The following is a 19,184-nucleotide window of genomic DNA, read 5'->3' as shown; positions in this document are numbered from 1 at the left end:
CATGCCCTCCTTCAACCCCCTCAAAACAGAAGAAGCCAATGCGGCTAGCTGGGAGGCAGCCAAAGGAGCCGGCATGGGGGCCGCAAAATGGGGCGCGGGAGCTGTTGTTCTCGCTGCCATCGGCCATGTCTGGTCGCCCGTCTACCGAGGCACCACGGTGCAGTTTAAAGTGTCCGTCGTTGTGCCATGTTACCTCCCATTTCGGCCTTTCGCAAGCTAACCAATGCCAGATTCGTGCAAATGTCTGCCATGGTTCTCGGCGGCATGATTGAGGCCGACCACAGCCTGCGCCTGTACGAGTACCAGATGCGCATGCAAAGGCGCGTCCAGAGGGAGCAGGCCAAGTGGGAGCGCTACCAAGACGAGTTCATCCAAACTAACAACAGCAACAACAAAAAATGAAACACGGAAACGGCCTTGAATTCATCATCCATGTTACACAGATAAACTACCCAGACCATCTTTTACACCCGCGTTACTTATCTCCCTCCACCCGTCATGTACGAATAGCCAGATTGATAGACCAAAGACCAACTCCAACGCCAAATGCAGAAATGCGCTTCTCCTTTCCCCCATGAACCAATTACTTTGCCTGAAAACGCTTAGGATCCATGTTGATCTTGCATAGTCTCACAACGCAGCCGCTCAGCTGCAGTAGCGTCTGTACACCCTCGAGAATCTTCATGTGCGTGAAGCCGATTTCCTTGATGAACTCGAGCTTCGAATGTTCGCTCAGCGTCGGGATCGTCTTGGTAACCTTGAACATGGTGCTGATAATGTCGTGGCTCGAGTAGCCGAGGTCCCACAGCTCGCGAAGCGTGTCGAGGGCCGAGTCGACGTTGCCCTCGTAGCAGGCCTTGAGCATCGCCTGCACCTTGATCGGATGCGGCGAGTCCACCACCTTGAAGACGTTGTCGCCTGAGACGAAGCCAAAGCCCGAAAACGTCGACTGGAGGTTATTGATGGCCTGTCGCATGTCACCTTCGGCGCTAAAGACCAAGGCGGCCAGCCCGTCGTCGCTGTATTCCACCTTTTCGGCCTCGATAATCTGCAAGAGGCGCTTGACCACCTGCGCGTCGGTGAGTTTGGCGTAGCGAAGAATGGCGCATCGCGACTGGAGCGGCTCGATGATTTTGTTGGACTGGTTGCACGCAAAGGCGAACCGGGTCGTGTTGGAGTAGATTTCCATGGTTCTTCGCAGGGCCTGCTGGGCACCCGACGTCATGCTGTCCGCCTCGTCGAGAATGATGAGCTTGTGGCGGCCGGGTGGTAGCGTCACCTTTTTTTGCGCAAAGCCCTTGATGCGGTTGCGCACCACGTCAATGCCGCGCTCGTCACTGGCGTTGAGCTCGAGGACAGCCTCCTTATACGACTCGCCCAGGAGCTCACGCGCCAGACAGAGCACGCTCGTCGTTTTACCGATACCGGGCATTCCAGATATGATGACGTGCGGCATGTTGCCCTCCTTGGCAATGATTTTCAATCGCTCAATCGTTTCGGTGTTGCCGACAACATCGTCGAGGAAGACGGGACGGTACTTTTCGACCCTGTGAATAGCTTCTTTAGCAGGGTGTGCGCGCAAAGGCGGCTTTAGAGTGCTGCTATTCGAAACCTACCATGGTAGCTCATAATTGGTAGATCCATTCGTGGAGGCAGAAAGGGCTGCCTTGAAAGCAGCTGTAGAGGACTCGCCCTTTTCTTCGGCTTTGGCGGCGGGCATCGTGAATACGTTGAATAGTGAGCGTGCAGCACTTGGCACTTTACGCGATGGGAAGACGCGTTTGGCGGTCCAAGAGTAGACGTTCCCGCCGCTGAAAGCTCATGTGGTCCGTGCGGGCCAACCGCTGTGGCGAGCGAGACCCAGAAAAAAAAAGTTGCGCCAGCCTCTCTGGTGCTGGACTTTTTGAAATTTCGACACTAGACAATCTGGACAATTGAATTCAACGACGTTTACTGCGCATAACCACCCGTCGCGACGATACGAATCGAATCTTTTTCGAAGGAGAACTCAATAATATATTATTCCACTTGAATTCAATAGACGGCATCATGGGTGTGGCTAAGAAGACGAGAAAATTTGGTCTTGTATGTTGTCTTATCGATAAGATGGGCGCAAACGAAATAACTGACGGGAGGAAAAAATCATGATAGGTCAAGCGAGTGATTGGTAAAAGCGATGCGCGTCTCAAGGAAAACCAGGCGAAGCAGGAGGCTTTGCAGAAAATCAAAGAGAAGAGGACGGTCCAGGGCGAGCTCGTCCGCGAGGTGCAGCAGATGCCAAGCAACATGTTCTTCCAGCACAACACGGCCCTCGTGCCACCTTACAACGTCCTCGTCGACACCAACTTCCTCAGCCACACGGTGCAGCGCAAGCTGTCCCTGCTCGAGTCTATGATGGACTGCCTCTACGCCAAGTGCAACCCCATCATCACGTCATGCGTCATGTCGGAGCTCGAGAAACTCGGCCCCAAATACAGGCTAGCCTTGCGGGTGGCCCGCGACGAGCGCTGGCAGCGTCTCACCTGCGACCACAAGGGCACCTACGCCGACGACTGCCTCGTCGACCGCGTGCAAAAGGACAGGATATACATTGTCGGAACCAACGATAGGGCGCTGAAGCAGCGCCTGCGGAAAATTCCCGGCGTCCCGCTCATGAGCGTCGCCCGGGGCAAGTATGTGATAGAGAGGCTTCCTGGTGCTCCTGACTCATAGACGGAGGGAATGTTACTTTGAAGCGCCTCCATGACGCTGGGAATTTATTTTTGGATTTTTTTATGAGCGAATGACAAGTTTTTTTGTTTGAAGACATGGGTACATGCATTATTTCTCTGATCACGCAGTCTTCCCGTTCTCGAACTCTGCGTGGGACTTGTTCAGATTCCTCTGTTTGAAATTGTTTCAGCAGAGAGAGGTTGGCTTTCTACGACGGTAAGGCATTTTCCGAGGCGCCGCGCGCTCAGGGTGTATTATGAAACAACGGTGACCCCGTCGGCGGCCAAGTTCAGCGTTGAGCCTTACGCGACCGGGTGCCACTATAATTCATCTGTCGACCATTACTTGAGTCGAATCGAATCAGTCATATAACGATCGATACGCTAAATGGATCCTCGCACATCCCTTTCCGCGACAAGATGCCGACGTGCTGACGCCTTGAATGAATAATTTTTTTGACTGGCCTGACTTGCATGACCTGTTTGGTTTGTTTGACTTTGTCAGGCTGAATTTCTTGGCGTTCTGCTTATTCGGAGAGCTTGAATTCGCTTGACTCGTTGTACTTGCTCGACATGCATTGCTTGCATTGCCTGTCTTCCCATACTTCCGTCATTACCTTCAGTTTGCTCTGCTTTCTATTTTTTTTTTCTCATGTTTTTGCTCATTGTCCGAATCTTCTACGTCTGGTAGCACGTGCAAGAATTATTCGAGCCAAGACGAGCCAGACTCATACTGGTAGGCAGCAAAAGTCGGCAACATACTCCCCAGCCATGATACGACGTCATGAGGCTCGCGGTGGGACTGTATGCGATGGGCCTTTGTTTCGGCTAGCACCCCGAAAGGAAAGCATTGTATGGCTGAATAATACAGCAATGCTCGGAATATGTCTAGAAGCTAGTGCATCAACGAAGAACATGTATAGAACGTTTAGCCCTGTCTGATGTATTCGAACCCAGATGCGGTAAAAAAGAGACATGATAGACGGGATGGCATGCTGAAACTCGAGTATCATGAACAAGCGGCGGTCCTCTTTGCCGGCTACGGCTGCTGGTTACTTGGAAACTCGAGTATCATGAACAAGCGGCGGTCCTCTTTGCCGGCTACGGCTGCTGGTTACTTGGAGATGGGCTACCTCTGTCGATTTAATGTATAAATACCAGGCCATGGTTCGTCCCGAGTCCACAAGAGAACTTTAGATCACGCATACTACCAAACAATACAACCTACTTTCTATACTTGCCACTCCTCTGATGCCTGGAGCATTGGTCTAGTACACCCGAACGACTCTCGAAAGAAAAAAAACAAGATACCCCCGCCCCCCCCCCTCTCCAAAAAGAAAATCAACAACAAAAAGCAGACAGAAAGCCTTTCCTGCAATGAAGTTCTCACTCGTCATAACTCCTTTCCTAGCGGGCCTGACCATCGCCTTGCCCGTGGCCGACCACAGTGGCGCAGCGGGGAGCGTACGAGCTGTTGATGAAGCGGCCGACGACACCGACGCAGGCGTCAGTGACATTGGACACGTGCATGTCGCCAAGCTTCGCAGCTTGGGGCCGGAGGACGAGCCCGGCCCGGACGGCCTGGACGATTTCGGCCCCGACAATCTCGGACCCGGCGACGCTGAGGGTGGAGAGCTCGAGAAGCGGGGCGGTGGCGCAACTCGCGGAGGCGCAACTCGCGGAGGTGCGACTCGCGCAGGTGCGACTGTAAATCGTGTAGCTGGCGGTCGCGTCGCGGGCGGTCGTCTGACTGGCGGTCGTCTGACCGGCGGCCGTCTGACTGGCGGTGGGTTCACGGGCGGTCGCGTCGCAGGCGGTCGCGTCGCAGGCGGTCGTCTGACCGGCGGTGGGTTCACCGGTAATCGGTTCACGGGCGGTGGGTTCACGGGCGGTCAATTCACAGGTGGTCGGGTCACGGGCGGTGGGTTCACTGGCGGTGGTTTCCGCAACTTTGGCGGCTTCCGCCGTAGGGGCTCCGGCGAGCAGGGTGGCTCTGGTGATGGTGTTGACGGCGCCGGCGGCCCCGATGGCACCAGCCCTGGCGCTCCCGATGGCCCTGGCGGTCAAGGTGCTCCTCAAGATAATGCTGGTAATGGCGGCTCTCGCGGCTCTGGAGGTGCTGATGCCGCTGGCGGTGCTGGGGGTCCCGATGCCGGTGCCGTTCCTGATGCCACTGGCGGTGCTGGCGGTGCTGGTGCCACCGGCGGTGCTGATGCCGCTGGTGGTGCTGGTGCCACTGACGGTGCTGATGCCACTGGTGGTGCTGGTGCCACTGACGGTGCTGATGCCACTGGTGGTCCTGGCGGTGCTGGGGGTCCCGATGCCGGTGCCGTTCCCGATGCCGGTGCTGTTCCTGATGCCGGTGCCGGTGCCATTCCCGATGCCGGCGCTGTTCCCGATGCCGGAGCCGGTGCCAGTCCTGACGGCGTTACCGGTTTTGACGGCGCTGGCGGTCCTGGCAGTCCTGGTGGTCCTGACGGGCCCGATGGTCAAGGTGGCTCTGGCGACAGCACTGGCACTGGTGGCCCTGACGGCACGAACGATTTCGGCGCTGATGGCTCTGGTAGCCCCGGGAGCCCCGGCAACTGAGCGGCTGCTGCAGGCAAGCAAGCTCAGAACCCGCGCCTCCTTCGCAGAGGAACGAGTTTTTAGCCCACAACAGTGCCTTTTTTACTTATATAAGTAGTTGGCTGCATGAAGCATACTCTGGAGTGCTGCGGAAATACGACTGCTTGTATGATTAGACATTAATATAATGTTTAAAAAAATAGAATCCATACCTTGTGATAGATTAGAATAAAGATGCAAATCTCTGACAAATTTCGACACTTGTCTTTCTGTCGTATGAGTGTGGTTTGTGAGGAAGCGCTCCGAGCGATCGTGGCAAATTCGCAACGGTCGCGCCCGGTGCTCGAATATGCTCCATTGAATTTAAAAACAGCTGTTCTGCACACAAGAACTTGCTGCCTATGGAACGAAGTTTGCAAGGTTGACAGAAAACTGACTGCAAATCAACTATCTGGCAGGCAGACACGGCTGGCGCGCCCCCTCACCCACTTAACTTGCTTGTGCCGGCGTTAGTGAAAACGGTTGTACGGTTTATTCCGTGATCAACTACTCACCACTCACCACAGCCCGTAGACCTGCAGGTGAGCCGAACCGATACCAGGTACGGTGATTGGTCTGTCAAAAGTGCATTTTATCAATCAAGTACAACACCCAGCATCCAGCTCGCGGCCGCGCCTCCAGTCCGATCCTTCTCTAGCCATACTCAACCCCCCCCGCCGGCGATCACCCATCGCATGGACCTCAGCCTCGACGGCCAGGCGCTCCCGTCGGTGCCGCCGCAGAAGCGATCCCGCGTGCTGCTGTCCTGCGCGCCGTGCCGCAACTCCAAGCTCAAGTGCGACAGGAACCAGCCATGCGGGCAGTGCGCGAAAAAGGACCGCCCAGAGGCCTGCGTGTACGCGCCCAAGCCCGTCAAGAGGAAGCCGCCGCCCAAGGGCATGTCGGCGCGCCTGAAGCGCCTCGAGGGCATGGTGCGCAGCATGATGGAGGCGGAAGCAGCCGAGGAGAAGGCCGGCGACGGGAGGGCTGCTGCTGCGGGCGGCGAGGAGGCCGCCGCCGCCGCCGCCGATGCCGATGCGCGCGAGGCGAGGCCGGCGGCGGCGCATGGACAGGTCGTGCGCAGCGTGCAAGGCTCAACGTATGTGGGAGCGACGCACTGCTTGGCGATGCTGGAAGATGTGAGTAGTCGGCGATTGCGCTGACTGAATGCGATTCGCCCCTCTGGGGATTGACGCTGACACACTTTTCTGATAGATTGAGGATATGAAGACGTATTTCGACGATGAGGATGACGAGGTGGAAGGCGACTCTCCGGGGACGGATATGGAGGCTGCCGAGATGCTACTCAGCCCACGAGGCGGACCGGCCAGCCGCGAAGAACTTATTGCTAACATTCCGGAGAAGCACATAACTGACAGACTCATCATGCGATACTTTTCTTCGTCTAGCCCGTCGCAGTGTAGGTCTAGCCTGAGCCCTGCAAGTCGCACATGATGCTAATCAAATCTGCAGTTTGCGTGCACCGGCCTACATTCACGAAAAATGCGAGTACCATGTATTTAAAATTCAAGCATGAAAGCTGACCCAGCAGTAGTATGCCCGATTCTGGCACGATCCGGATAGTGTGTCTCTCCCCTGGATCGCGCAGCTCTTCATGATCCTCGGCCTCGGCCTCGTCTTCAACCACTTCTCCGCGCCGGACGAGCTGCGCGCCGAGTCGACGACCCCCGTGCTGCAGCGCATCCAGAAGCTGCGCTCGTGCGCCGGCTGGGCGCTCGTCTGGAGCAAGTACACGAACCCGACGGCGGAGACGGTCCCGGCCTTCATCCTGTACGTGGAGGCCTACTTCCTCTTCAGCCGGGCCGCGCAGATGAGCTGCTACACGCTCTCGGCCGTGTGCCTGCGGCTGATGCTCAAGCTGGGCATGCACCGGGACCCGGGCCGGCTCGCCCACCTCTCGCCGTACGAGGGCGAGATGCGCCGCCGGTGGTGGAGCATGGCGTGCCAGATTGAGCTGCTCGTGTCGTTCCACATGGGCCTGCCGAGCATGCTCAACGGCATCGAGTCCGACGTCGAGATTCAGGGCAACTACCAGGACGAGGACTTTGACGAGGACACGAGGGAGATGCCCCCGCCGCGGCCGCTGCAGGACTACACGTCGCTGTCCTACTCGATCAACAAGATCAAGATCCTCCGCGTGTTTGGCCGCATCGCGACGCAGGCGCACGCGCTGGCGCCGCCGACCTACGCCGACACCATGCGCCTGGACGTTGCGCTCAACGACACGTGGGACAAGGTACCGCCGTTTTTGCGCGTCAAGTCTCTGGACCAGTGCATCGGCGACCCTCCCATGCTGCTGATCCAGCGCTACGGCATCGAGGCCCTGTACCACAAGAGCCGGTGCGTGCTGCACCGCCGGCACCTCGCCGAGCCCGCCCCCCTCCGCCCCGAGCACGACTACTCGCGGCAGCAGTGCCTGGACGCCGCCGTCACGCTGCTCGACTTTCAGGTCACCATCTGGAACGCGACGCGGCCGGGCAACATGCTCAGCATGTGCGGGTGGTTCGTCACCTCGCTCTCGGTGCACGACTTTATGCTGGCGGCCATGGTGATTTACGTCGTCGCGAGGAGCGCGCACTACCCAGAGTACCCTACCGGCGACGACGACGACGCGCATTGGGCCGTGCCCGACAGGCGGCTGCGCTCCAGGGAGGAGCTCAAGACGATGCTACGGCGCTCGCACGCCATCTGGTGCCGAGTCTCCTCGACCGTCGGGGAGCTGCGCAAGACGAGAGACACGCTGGCGGTAATGCTGGCCAAGCTCGGATGCCCCGTCAACAACGAGGCTTTCCCGACGGCACCGCCCTCCAGGACCACCGTGCCAGGTGGCGGCGGCACTTCTTCCGCGACGGTGCCGCCACCGCCACCGCCAGGGCATGACGTTCATCAGCTCAGACAGCACATGCTCGCGGCAGATCCGCCGCCGCCGTCACTGGTATCGAGTGGGCAGCTTTCATCAGCGGCCACAACTGCCAACCAGGCTTATTATGGTGGCTCAGAGCCCACGCCCGGCTTCAACGGTATGCCATGCATTGTGTATTGCGCGAATTTAAAACCCCGGGATCTTGCCTGGGGGGCATCATGATGGCATTACTCGAATGGACAGCTAACATCTAAATCTAGACACAATGCCAAGCACCGACCTATCGGGCTTTCACCTGCCACTTGTCGGCAGCGATCCAACAGTTGTGACGTTTCCGGGGCCAGAAGGACCGAGTTTCGGCCAAGACTCGCAAGGAAAAGAGGCCTCGGCACCCGGGGACAGTGGTGACGGCATCTTTGGAACCGTCGAGTTTGACTCGTCTTGGATGGGCGACGGCATGGATTGGGTGAGCCTAGACAGCGTCTCGGAGCGGCGACTGTGCCATTCCCCTAACGAAGAAGAAAAATGCTGGTGACTAATGGTTTTATTTCTTTTCAATGATTCTACAGAGACAGATCGATTTCTTCTCGGCAAACAGGGACGAGACGGGAACACACGGGCCGGGCGAAGGATTAGGTGAATCTTGGGCGGGGAACATGAACATGGGCAACGGATGGTGAATTTGAATTATGATGCGCGGGACGCACATGCACCTGGCGTTTTGAAAACAGAAAAGTATAAGATTTATCACATAGTCACCGCACAGGGCTGTAAAACTCTAACATGTGCCAAAGGCTTAACTTTTGAAGGAGCGGTCCTACACGTCGATCCGACTTCCGATAAGAGCGTCCATTTGAAAACCGCTATCGGCCGGAGGAGAGATAGCAACACGTGGGGTCGTGCTCTGCGTACGGGATGGTGCCATTGCTACCAATTGATACCAGAATAGCTACAATTGAAGAAATGGATAATCCATCTAGCTCCCCTACGTAGTAGATATGCAATTATTTTTGTTTCCGTCAGGTCCCGCCAAAGGGTGACAGGAGATTCTGGGGCAAAGGCGGGAGGGGGGGTTGGCCATCGGGCCGAGAAGGAGAGATGTAGGCCGAACCTGGAGAGCGGGGGGGAATTGTAAGTAAGTACGGGGTTGAGCAGATTAGGACGGGCCATAAAGGTTGGGGAAATGCATGGGGAAGCGGGGAGGCCGAGGCAATGCATGGAGACTCGGAGGAAGAGCTGCTTGAGCTGCTTGAGCTGCTTGCACAGTGGCTTGAGAGTTACTTATCGTGTAGGAGATTGGGGACGTACGGAAGCGGGGAGAGGCGGGATACCATTCCCACAGATCAGCTTTACTGTGAAGCACGATTATGATTTTAGAGAATTCTCCTTTGGCTTCATTGGTTTTTTTCGTCATTTTTCAATTTCTATCCCGTCTCCGAGGCTAACCGACGTGAATCGCGAGGACCCGAGACAAGAGAACACATTTGAGGCAAGACATGGGGGTTGGTGGCGCATGCGTCGTGGCGGCTCCGTGTGACTTGAATGCTGGCCAAAACAATGTTTTTTTCAAGCCAGGATGAAGAGAATTGCAATGTATTCTCCCGAATGGGAAACCACGAGGTAAGCACTGGAAGCTGAGAGGGGAGAGGGGGGGGGGGAATTGGTGTAGGAGCCGGGCTAGTAACTAATAAGTCGTAGCTGCATATGCACAGGCAGGGGGGGTTCCCGCAACCTGAGAAGAAAATGGCGGTTGAAAAGATTATGAACAGCGCACGATTGAATCAAACGAATCAGGATAGTGGGTTGGTATTACTCGTTTTTTTTCCTCTCTCAGCGGCATGACCGCTTTGTACGCTTCAGGTGTGAGCGGGCTGCGGGATTGCGTGCGACGATCCATAGCTGACATGCTTATCTTGGTAGAAACAAGATTCATGTAAAAGAAATGTAAAAAGAACGTCAAGAACCCCCCAAAAAAAGACAGAAATAGTACTATGCACGGGACCAAGGATAGGAAGAAATAAATAAATAAATAAAGCAATATGTGAGATCAGACATTGGCCGCCACTCTCTAGTGTGACCTGCTCCATATAGCCTAAGCAGCGAAGATCCGCGGGCCAGCTCTTTGGTTGAAGCAATCCCGGGACGGAGGGGGACTCGTTGAAGATGGAGAGAGCTTTTGTCAAGCAAAGGACGCTACGATAACATGACTCCCATGCAAGTAGAAATTGGAGAACAACCCTCTGGCACGGACAGGGCTACCCCAGAAATCCATTGGCGGCGGCGGGGACAGTCGAGGAGGGAGCGACAAGAGAAAAGACATGGTGGGGTTTGCTCCGATGCCGCACCAGTTTTTTTTTTTTTTTTTTGATTACTGGTAGTCGGCGGTAAAAACAGCCCGTGATATGTTATTGGGGGGTGAGATCAAGATTGAAAAAGGATGTTTTTGTTTTGCCGTCCAGAGTGCGAGCGGGCTCCGGGTTTGCGACAGGCGTGTGCGCTCGTGACTCTTTTTGGGAGGGAGATACGTGGCTTTTTCCTGGTACCTATGCTACCTTGGCAGGATTGACAATTTGTCTTCTGGGGTGCCCTTTGGGATTATCAGCATTCAAAGGAAAAGAGCGGTAGTCGTCGCTGTGCCACCACCCACAGGACCAGCCCATGTGGCCGGCCTGGATTTGCAGCATTGGCCCCCTTTTCATGCGTAGCGTTAGACACGATGGAACTGGAGACTCTTGCGCTGGGGGAGGGGGTTTTTTTTTTATTTTTTTTTATAACTCGAATAAGCTAAATGTTCTGTCGGACTAGCTACACTGTATGTAGATGGCGCAGTCTATAATAAGTTGAATGGGAAACTCGCAAAGGCTGGGATCGTATACTCGATATGGACAAGTAGCCCGCTCGTACGTTGCGGCGACAATGGCAACATAGCTCGAGTGCATGGTATCAAGGTCTTGCTCGTCATGTTTACAATTTTATCTCGTATGAAGACAAGATCCTCTTTTCTCTCTTCAGCGTCACTCGTCGGCTTGAGCTGAACCCCATCGCCAAGACGGGCTGCTCGGCGAATGACCTAGCGTCTTTTCTTTTGGGAAAAAATACTTGGAGAAAGGAGAGAACTGAACGAGAAAGAACACCAAAGTGTCGGAGAATTGAGGAGAACCAAGCAAGACACACCATGATAGATTGCCGAAACTGTACGGAGTAGGTGGAGAGACGAAGGCGGTGGTGGTTGAGCGAGTGACCAACGACATGGCATGACACCTATACAATTCATCACGCTTATCTCTAAGTGACTAGCTCTGCTACAAAATCAACTTGAGATTCGGACTCTTCACCCATTGTCATGGAATGAGCAGCTTCTTTTTGCTGTCACGAACGTATGCTTATTCGGGCTGGCGCGCTTGGTGACGGGTGGTGAAATGTGTGCGAGTCAGCAGAGGTCTCATCAAAGGCACTGATGCGATTCAATAGCCAATGGCTGGTGGGGTAAGCAAGTAGTTTGCTGTACTGATACGATGCTGGTAAACTTGTTTGGGGTAAAAATACCCTAGCGAGAATCTATATCGGAGAGCAACTGGAGAGGCAACGCGATACAGTGGGCTTCGACGGCCATGATTGTTGGTTTGGTAATTATCTGGCCACTTCAGCGGTTGAAAATGGGAGAGAGACCCTTTTCGATTTCATGTTTTGAGATCAGACAAGGCCGTGCCTTTCGTACATGAGGGGGGCTGGGCCCTGCATTCTGATATCAGCGTGGACAGTAAGTAGCAGGGATAAGCCGCATCGACAACAGCGGTATACATGGGCAATTGCGAGACGGCGCTCGCAGGTCTCTCTCTTGTCTGACCATTTTTGTCCAATCACCAGCCGAACAACAAATTCGCTGCTCATATTGCACCATCCAGCCGGCTGCAACTCTCAAAGCAGGAGAGGAGCGCAACAACAAGGCCATCTTGTTTGCGACTGGAGGCCGATCCAGGCTATACTGGAATAGGCAGTTCTTCGTTATCAGCTCTTAATCCTTCCCCTTATTTTAGGCTCATTATTATTATTAGGCTGCGCCAGCCCTCTGTCCGCGTCTCCGCGGGGGGCGCATCCCCTCATTCTCTGGCTTGGACTATACATATGCAGTTAACCCGCCTTGCCCCAACTGATAACGGTAGCCCCAAAAAACAGGGCTCCAGTCCAACTAGACTAAATTAAGTTGCTGGAGCGAGTACTCAGTAGGAAAAAAAAACTGTGTCGGCTCACGCGCACACCTTGGATAAGTGGCGCCGGTGAGTGACGGGGGTGGTGTAGGCCCCCCCCCTTCTATTGTACGTGCGAGCTGCTTTGGTCGGCGGCGGCGAATTTGGCGATCTTGAAGCCGTATCGTAGGCCCGGGTTCGTCCAATGTAAAGGCGATAAATCCAAGATACCAATCATGTTATCTTGAGTCAACGTTGAATAGTTGCATCCTGGTGTATACCTAGATAGTAGACCTAGATAAGTGTTTATGTAATATCTGACAGCTGGCAGCTGGCAGCTGGCAGTTGGCAACAGAGGCTGCGTTTGCATCCGTCGGTCGCTCTCCCTCTTTCCCAAACACCGTCGCCCACACATTTCTGGTACATACAAACAGCATCGCGACTTGTGACAACTTCATCAACCCCTTTACCCTTTTACTGAAACGAAGCAAATTATCCATCGTCGCGCATCACTTCAACTTTAAAAACTCCTGCATCGTTTCGCCCGCGTCCGCCCGCCAAAACACCAGTGCGCGCAACACGGACAAGGTTTTTGCTTATCAGACGTGCCTCCCCGCCATCGCCGATAAGCCTTGCTTTTTTTTTTTCGCATGCGGGCGCTGCTGTCGCAAAGACCCCGGCCAGCTCTATCTTGAATCGCTGTTCTCGGTTGTCGAATCCGGTCGTCACTGATTTCTCTCTCTTTCAACCAACATCAGCATTGTATATCTTCTTTCTTTGCGCCCCTTCAAAAAGCAGCCCTTGTATTCAGACTTCATCGACGACGCACTACGGCCGACCCCGGTATCGCTCTCAACGCCCCCCCCGTCCCATTCCGACTCTAGCTTTTCCGCGTGCTCTCAAGGTCGATCTCGCTTCGGCACACTCTACCGCGACGGTCCGGAATAAGCAACCGGTCATTGTCCATTGTTCGCCAGATTCGCCCAGACCGAAACAAACTACATCACACGACTTGCCCGCCTCAATTCGCAACGCGCAGGTCGCTTTGACATCTTGTCGTCTCTTTACACCCTCGTCCTCACCAGTCGCCGCACTTCCTCCGTCTTGTCCACTTTCTTGCCCCGCCAAAGTACTTGACACTAATCCAGGCTTTACACCTCCGCAAGACACCACCTGGACTCACAGCCCGCTATTCTCGACTCGTCTGGTTCCTGCTGGAACTACCAAGTTTGCAGACCCGCGTCTTGCCGCCAACCGTACTTCCGCTCTTCCAGGTCAGCTCCGTCGCTGGTCTAAAACTGCTCGCCGTCTGGTGCAACTGGCCCACTGTCGTACAGCTTTTTTTACGTACTTTCTTCTCGCCTCTCATCCCCAACTCTCCTCCCTCGCGCTCTCCAGAAGGCACATGGCCTAAGACGCGAGCCCTGGTTGCACCTCTGGAAACCCCACCACTTGGGCCGTTGACGGATCTCTCTCTCCCTCTCTCTCTCTCGTTCTCTCCCTCCCTCCCTCTCTTCTTGCGCTTCTCGCCCTCTTGCGCTCGCCGGTCTACCGCTCACCTACTTGGGTTCCTGTTCTTTACGAGGTGGTGTTGTACGACTTGTTTCGCATTCCCTCGAGCTCAACGAGCCCTGTTCACCCCGCCGTGTCGGCCTTGTACCTCTTCGGGCACCCACTGCGACAATGCCCACCCAAATTAACCCCAAAGTAAATCCCATGTCGGCCAGCATTCCCATCCGCATCAATACGGCGGAACAACCTCCTTACTACCGCAAACAACACAAGCATTCGAGATCATCTTATTCGGAATCCTCACCTCTAGCTGGCTCCAGGAATAACTCCCTAACATTTCGGCCTCACAAACGCTTCATGTCCTCCCCGGACAAGACCATCGCCGTTATCAACGCCAGCGGCCGTCAGGCGGCTTCGCTGATCCGTGTTGCAACCGCCGTCGGCTACCATGTTCGAGCCCAGCTGCGCAACAAGGAAGGCGTTATTGCTACAGAAGTAGCGACGAATCCAAATGTCACCTGTATTGTCGGCGAGCTCTACACGAGACACCAGCCCACAGAAGCCAACAAGGATGTTACCCAGAATGGTCCGCTTTCTGGTGTCGGTGTAAACCACGACCTCATCAACAACCTTTTCCGCGGCGCCCAGCTCGCCTTCATCAACACGACTTTCTACGGCGACGAACTCGCCATTGGCAAGGCTCTTGCTGACGCTGCCAAGAAGGCTGGTGTTCAGCACTACATTTACTCTTCCATGCCCGACCATGCTGCCTACAACAAGAATTGGCCCTCGCTTCCTCTCTGGGCAGCCAAGCACAAGGTTGAGGATTATGTCCGCCAACTCGACCTTCCCGCGACATTTGTCTATACTGGCATCTACAACAACAACTTTACTTCTCTACTCTACCCGCTCTTCTGTACCGAAATCCAAGACGACGGCTCTTTTGTATGGCAGGCACCGTTTCACGAAGACGCGAAGCTCCCTTGGCTAGACGCCGAGCACGATGTGGGCCCTGCCATTCTGCAACTCTTCAAAGACGGCGTTTCCAAGTGGCGAAACGAGCGCATTGCTCTCGCTTACGAGTACCTCACACCCAAAGAAGCTTGCGAACTCTTCTCTCGAGGCGTTGGGCGCCCCATTCGCTACGTTCGCGGGCCTATCGACATCAAAGTGCGCATTCCAGCAGGCTATAGAGAGCAGCTGGAAGCATTGGAGAAGCTCTTTAGTCCCGACGAGAAAGACCCCAAGAAGCAGCCCCCGTACTTTGGCTGCGCTAGACTTGAAGCCAACTGCCCCGCCGAGGCTTTGGAGCTGTGGGAAGGCCCTCGCGGCCTGGAAGAATACGCCCGCGAGATGTTTCCCCTCGAAGAAGAAGCCAACGGCTTAACGTGGATGCTCGAGGACGACGAAACGGACGGCGGCGACGAGAAATTGCAGTACGCTACCGTATCGGTTGAGCAGCTGCGGCTGAATGACGACGACGATTTCGACTCGGAAGACGAAGAAGATGGCCTTGTTATGCGGGGCCTGAAGCGAGACGAAGAGCAGTGGCTAGCATAGTCTAGTCCAGGCGTGGAAAATAATAATATTTCATGTGATAACAGCATTATGTTTTTGTTGAAAAGAAAATGATGAATTGCTTTACGGAGTTTTGGAAAGGGCACAAAATGTGGGCTGGGCTTTCGGCATCTATTTTACTTTTTTCTTTTCAAAAACAAACGACGCACGCGCGTCCTGTCTATATAAAAACTGGAAACAACGAGACAAAAAGGGCATCCTGTCTTGTCCTCGATTGAAGAATTGCATGCCCGAGGGAGGAGGGGCGATGAGGATGGAACAAACGCGGTTGGGGCTTTACTATATGGGAGTTGCAAGCGTCAGTAGATTTAAGCAAAAGAATGAAAAGAGGAGACATGGCACGCGTAATAAAAAAGCACGTTCCTGTCCGCCTCTTTTTTTAATAATTTGTTCAAACACGGTGTAATGCAAATTTTGACTGTGATCATAGACCATGCAACGAGAAATTGTTGATTACGCAATATACTGAGCAAGTACCTTGACTGATTGTATTTACGGCCAGCTAGTCATCAAAAATCAAGCTCACCATGTATGCTGGAAACCTACAACGTCATCTGTGTAGAACAAGAACTTGGGGGGGCGAAAAGAGGAGCAACTGACAGCTTTCGAACAAGATGGACGGTTTTCAGACAGAGACAAGACAAAAGAAAAGACGAGCTGGAAAAAAAAAAGAAAAGAAAAAAAAAAACCAAGACAAGAAACAGACCAACTAGGTGGCGCTCTTCTCATCCATCTGCACAACCTTTTCGTCGCTAAAACTCTTAAGCATCTGGCCTTCGGGGAGCTCGTTGAGCTCGTCCTCCTGAATATCGAGGTCCCTGAACTGAAAGTAGAAGCAGGTGCCGGCGACGACGGCGAGGATGGCGACGACGGCGTAGTTCCAGACGAGCAGGGGGTCTGCGGAGAGGCCGGTGAAAGCCTGGCCGATGGCGGCGCCAAAGGAGACGGAGAAGAGGGCGACGGCCTGGACCATGCTGCGCATGTTCTTGGGGGCCTTTGAGTAGGCGTACTCGAGCGAGGTGATGGAGGCAAAGACCTCGGAGAGGGCGATGAGGACGTAGGCGCCCGTCTGGGACCAGACGTTGATGTCGACGGGCGGGCACTTGACGGGCGCGCCCGTGTCGGGGTCGGGCATCTTCTGGGAGGCGCGGTTGCCGCAGACAGAGCGCTGGTAGATGTAGTGCTGCACGACGGCGGCCCACACCATGGCGGCGGCGCCGACGAAGAAGCCGGCGGTGATCTTGCGGATCGGGGTGATGCGGACGCCGGCCCGGCGCAGGGCCGGGTAGATGATGTAGTTGTTGAGGGGGATGAAGATGAGCAGGGCAAAGGGGTTGAGGTTGGAGAGGATGTCGTTGGGGACACCGTGGCGTTGGAGGACGGCGGCTTGCGAGACCAGGTTGTTGTTGACTTTTTTTTGTTTTCCTTGTCAGCGTTTCTTCTTCTCTTTCGTGTCCTAGTGTAAGTGGTAGAGATGAGGTGTGTTTCGGGGAGGGGAAGAGAAAAAAGACAAAGCAAGCGAAGGCGAAAGAGTCGAAAAGAAAAAAACAAGGAGAGAAAAAGCTGAAAAAAAAAACCTACTTTGGTTGTAGCAGAGCCAGTAGATGGGGTACCAGCAAAAGACGGCACAGGCGCTGAAGCCGCGACGCAGCTCGTCGACCCAGGCGTCGTCAAAGGTCATCCAGGCGGGGCGGCTGTCGGCGGTGAAGCGCGAGGGCTTGACGGCGTCCCAAAAGGTGCCGTCGTGCATGCGGCGCCAGGTGGCCCAGGGGTTGAGGGACCAGCGGCCGCGCTGGGCGAGGAAAAAGGTCTTGAGGGCGGGCACGAGGACGGAGCCGTCGGGTGCGCGGCGGACGTAGCGGCGGCGGCCCCAGAGCATGACGGCCGGGCAGAGGGCGAGCATGACGGTGGGGAGGGTGAAGGAGAGGTAGAAGCCGACGTGCTGCTCGGCGTAGACCATGCTGATCTGGCCGACGAGGGCGCCGACGTTGATGAAGAAGTAGAACCACATGTAGATGCGCTCCGTGGTGATGGCCGGGTCGACAATGACGCGCTCGCCGCCGGCCCCGGCCCCGGCCCCGGACGACGACGTCTTCTTGGGGGCTAGCGTCTTGACAAAGAGCCGCTGGTCCCCGAGCTGCTCGACAATGAGGCACGACACGTTGGGCTTGAAGCCGCCGGTGCCGAAGCCAATGGTGAGGATGGCAATGATGAGCAGGGCCAGCGAAGCCGACGGGTGGACGATGACGGGCGGGATGGCGGAGAGGATCAGGATAACGTGGCCGACGAGGTCGAGGCCGAGGGCGTAGGTGATGGTCTTGTAGCGGCCCCAGTGGGCGTCGGCGACCCAGGCGCCGAGGAGCGGCATGAAGTACTGCCAGAACTGGTTGAAGGTGGTGATGCCGGTGGAGGCGCGCTGTCCCATGCCCAGGGCGCCGGGCTGGTCGGTGGACGCGCCGGTGTTGGAGCCCGGAGGGAGAGGCTGCTGGATGTAATTGGTCACTTTTTGCGAGGGCCGACGGGCACCTGGAGTCAGCTCATCTTTTTTCTTTTCTCTCTCTTTCTCTCTCTCTCTCTCTCTCTCTCTCTCTCTCTCTCTCTCTCTCACGCACAAGAACAAAAGGCAGTCTTGATATCAAGGTCAAAAACTTACAAACGACAATGGAGCCATAGTAGGAGAAGCGCTCGCACAGCTCGATAAAGGCAATGGTGTAGAGCTTGATCGGGATTCTGTCGGGGATGCGGCGCAGCGTCGCCAGCTCCTCGGCCGTGGGGGAGGGATAGTCTTGGTTGAGGAAATCACCAGTCACATCACGGCCGACCTGATCCCCAGGGGCGGCAGTAGCAGCAGCAGCAGCGGGAACGAGTGAGGCCTTGCGCCCATCTTGCGCCTCGGCGCGGAGTTCTGCGGCCGCGATAGGGTCGGCGACGGCGTCACCGGCGGGCATGATTTTTTGATTTTTTGATCTTGTTTGTTTGCTTGTTTGCTGTTGTTGGCGTGGATGGCGTGATGGACTGTTTGAGATCTGGCGCCGGGGGGAAGGAGGGGAGAGGGAGAGGCAGGGTAAGCAAGGGCTACCAGTTTTGCTGCCAGATTCAGCTGAAAGAGTCTGCTGTATTATTCTCAGAAGAGAGGCAGCCTTATCAAGAAAATTGCCAAGTGAAAAAAAAAAGATGGTGGGATGCAAAGGGTGTCTTATATGAATGCGGGGTGTGCAACATCCTGGCGGCTGACATGGAAGCTTGCAGCTGTTCCTCCTCGGGCACTCGCCCCCCCCTCTCTCCTGTCCTCTCCCCCCCAGACAAGAGGTCGACTGTGGGATGCTGACTGCGTGGGCTGGGCAGAATTGAAACGAAAAAAAAAAGGACAGAGAGAGAGAGCGTATGGAAAGCCCAGCAATCTCGGGGTCATGTTTGGCACGGGCGAGAGAGAGAGAGGTTATACTGAGTGGCACAGATGAGCCTGTCTTATCGGGCATCAATGCCAGCTGTAGGATCGCGATGGTTTAAACATCCTTGAATAACAATGTAAAAGTATAAATTGTTGAAATGTTTGCCATCTCGCAAGAAAAATTCCCTACCAGGAATGTTGACCCTCGAGCGTATATACTAACTACCCGGGGTGGCGGAGCGTGAACCTTGCTGCGAGAAACCACCCCCCCCCTCTCCCTCCCCTCCCTTTTCCCCATGGTGTGCGGGGAGGAC

At 55.2% G+C, this 19,184-nt stretch overlaps 7 protein-coding genes across 7 annotated transcripts; 5 read left to right on the top strand and 2 right to left on the bottom strand.

Annotated features, from left to right (window-relative positions):
- Position 1: 1 nt before the first annotated feature.
- On the top strand, positions 2–402 carry V2A60_008114 (uncharacterized protein; the record flags this gene model as incomplete). The annotated part of the gene is made up of 2 exons (XM_083259390.1): positions 2–171; positions 231–402. 2 exons carry the CDS (start codon positions 2–4, stop codon positions 400–402), a joined length of 342 nt encoding a protein of 113 aa, XP_083115516.1.
- A 181-nt stretch (positions 403–583) lies between these two features.
- Positions 584–1,720, bottom strand: V2A60_008113 (replication factor C subunit 4; the record flags this gene model as incomplete). Its single annotated transcript, XM_083259389.1, has 2 exons — positions 584–1,547; positions 1,617–1,720. 2 exons carry the CDS (start codon positions 1,718–1,720, stop codon positions 584–586), a joined length of 1,068 nt encoding a protein of 355 aa, XP_083115515.1.
- A 329-nt stretch (positions 1,721–2,049) lies between these two features.
- On the top strand, positions 2,050–2,712 carry V2A60_008112 (rRNA-processing FCF1 family protein; the record flags this gene model as incomplete). The annotated part of the gene is made up of 2 exons (XM_083259388.1): positions 2,050–2,085; positions 2,152–2,712. The coding sequence occupies 2 exons, from the start codon at positions 2,050–2,052 to the stop codon at positions 2,710–2,712; spliced, it is 597 nt and encodes a 198-aa protein (XP_083115514.1).
- Positions 2,713–4,088: 1,376 nt separating this feature from the next.
- V2A60_008111 (uncharacterized protein) lies at positions 4,089–5,300 on the top strand (the record flags this gene model as incomplete). The annotated part of the gene is made up of 1 exon (XM_083259387.1): positions 4,089–5,300. One exon carries the CDS (start codon positions 4,089–4,091, stop codon positions 5,298–5,300), a length of 1,212 nt encoding a protein of 403 aa, XP_083115513.1.
- Positions 5,301–6,013: 713 nt separating this feature from the next.
- V2A60_008110 (uncharacterized protein) lies at positions 6,014–8,737 on the top strand (the record flags this gene model as incomplete). Its single annotated transcript, XM_083259386.1, has 5 exons — positions 6,014–6,457; positions 6,534–6,738; positions 6,792–6,823; positions 6,874–8,359; positions 8,463–8,737. The coding sequence occupies 5 exons, from the start codon at positions 6,014–6,016 to the stop codon at positions 8,735–8,737; spliced, it is 2,442 nt and encodes an 813-aa protein (XP_083115512.1).
- A 5,335-nt stretch (positions 8,738–14,072) lies between these two features.
- V2A60_008109 (NmrA-like family-domain-containing protein) lies at positions 14,073–15,461 on the top strand (the record flags this gene model as incomplete). Its single annotated transcript, XM_083259385.1, has 1 exon — positions 14,073–15,461. The coding sequence occupies one exon, from the start codon at positions 14,073–14,075 to the stop codon at positions 15,459–15,461; it is 1,389 nt and encodes a 462-aa protein (XP_083115511.1).
- Positions 15,462–16,188: 727 nt separating this feature from the next.
- Positions 16,189–18,427, bottom strand: V2A60_008108 (POT family-domain-containing protein; the record flags this gene model as incomplete). The annotated part of the gene is made up of 3 exons (XM_083259384.1): positions 16,189–16,889; positions 17,061–18,005; positions 18,133–18,427. The coding sequence occupies 3 exons, from the start codon at positions 18,425–18,427 to the stop codon at positions 16,189–16,191; spliced, it is 1,941 nt and encodes a 646-aa protein (XP_083115510.1).
- Between the last annotated feature and the right edge of the window lie 757 nt (positions 18,428–19,184).

This window comes from Cordyceps javanica, chromosome 5, assembly GCF_051103115.1.
Source record: "Cordyceps javanica chromosome 5, complete sequence".
Lineage (NCBI taxonomy): Eukaryota > Fungi > Ascomycota > Sordariomycetes > Hypocreales > Cordycipitaceae > Cordyceps > Cordyceps javanica.
Note: the sequence above shows the minus strand (reverse complement) of the source record. Positions and strands in the feature narration are given on the sequence as shown.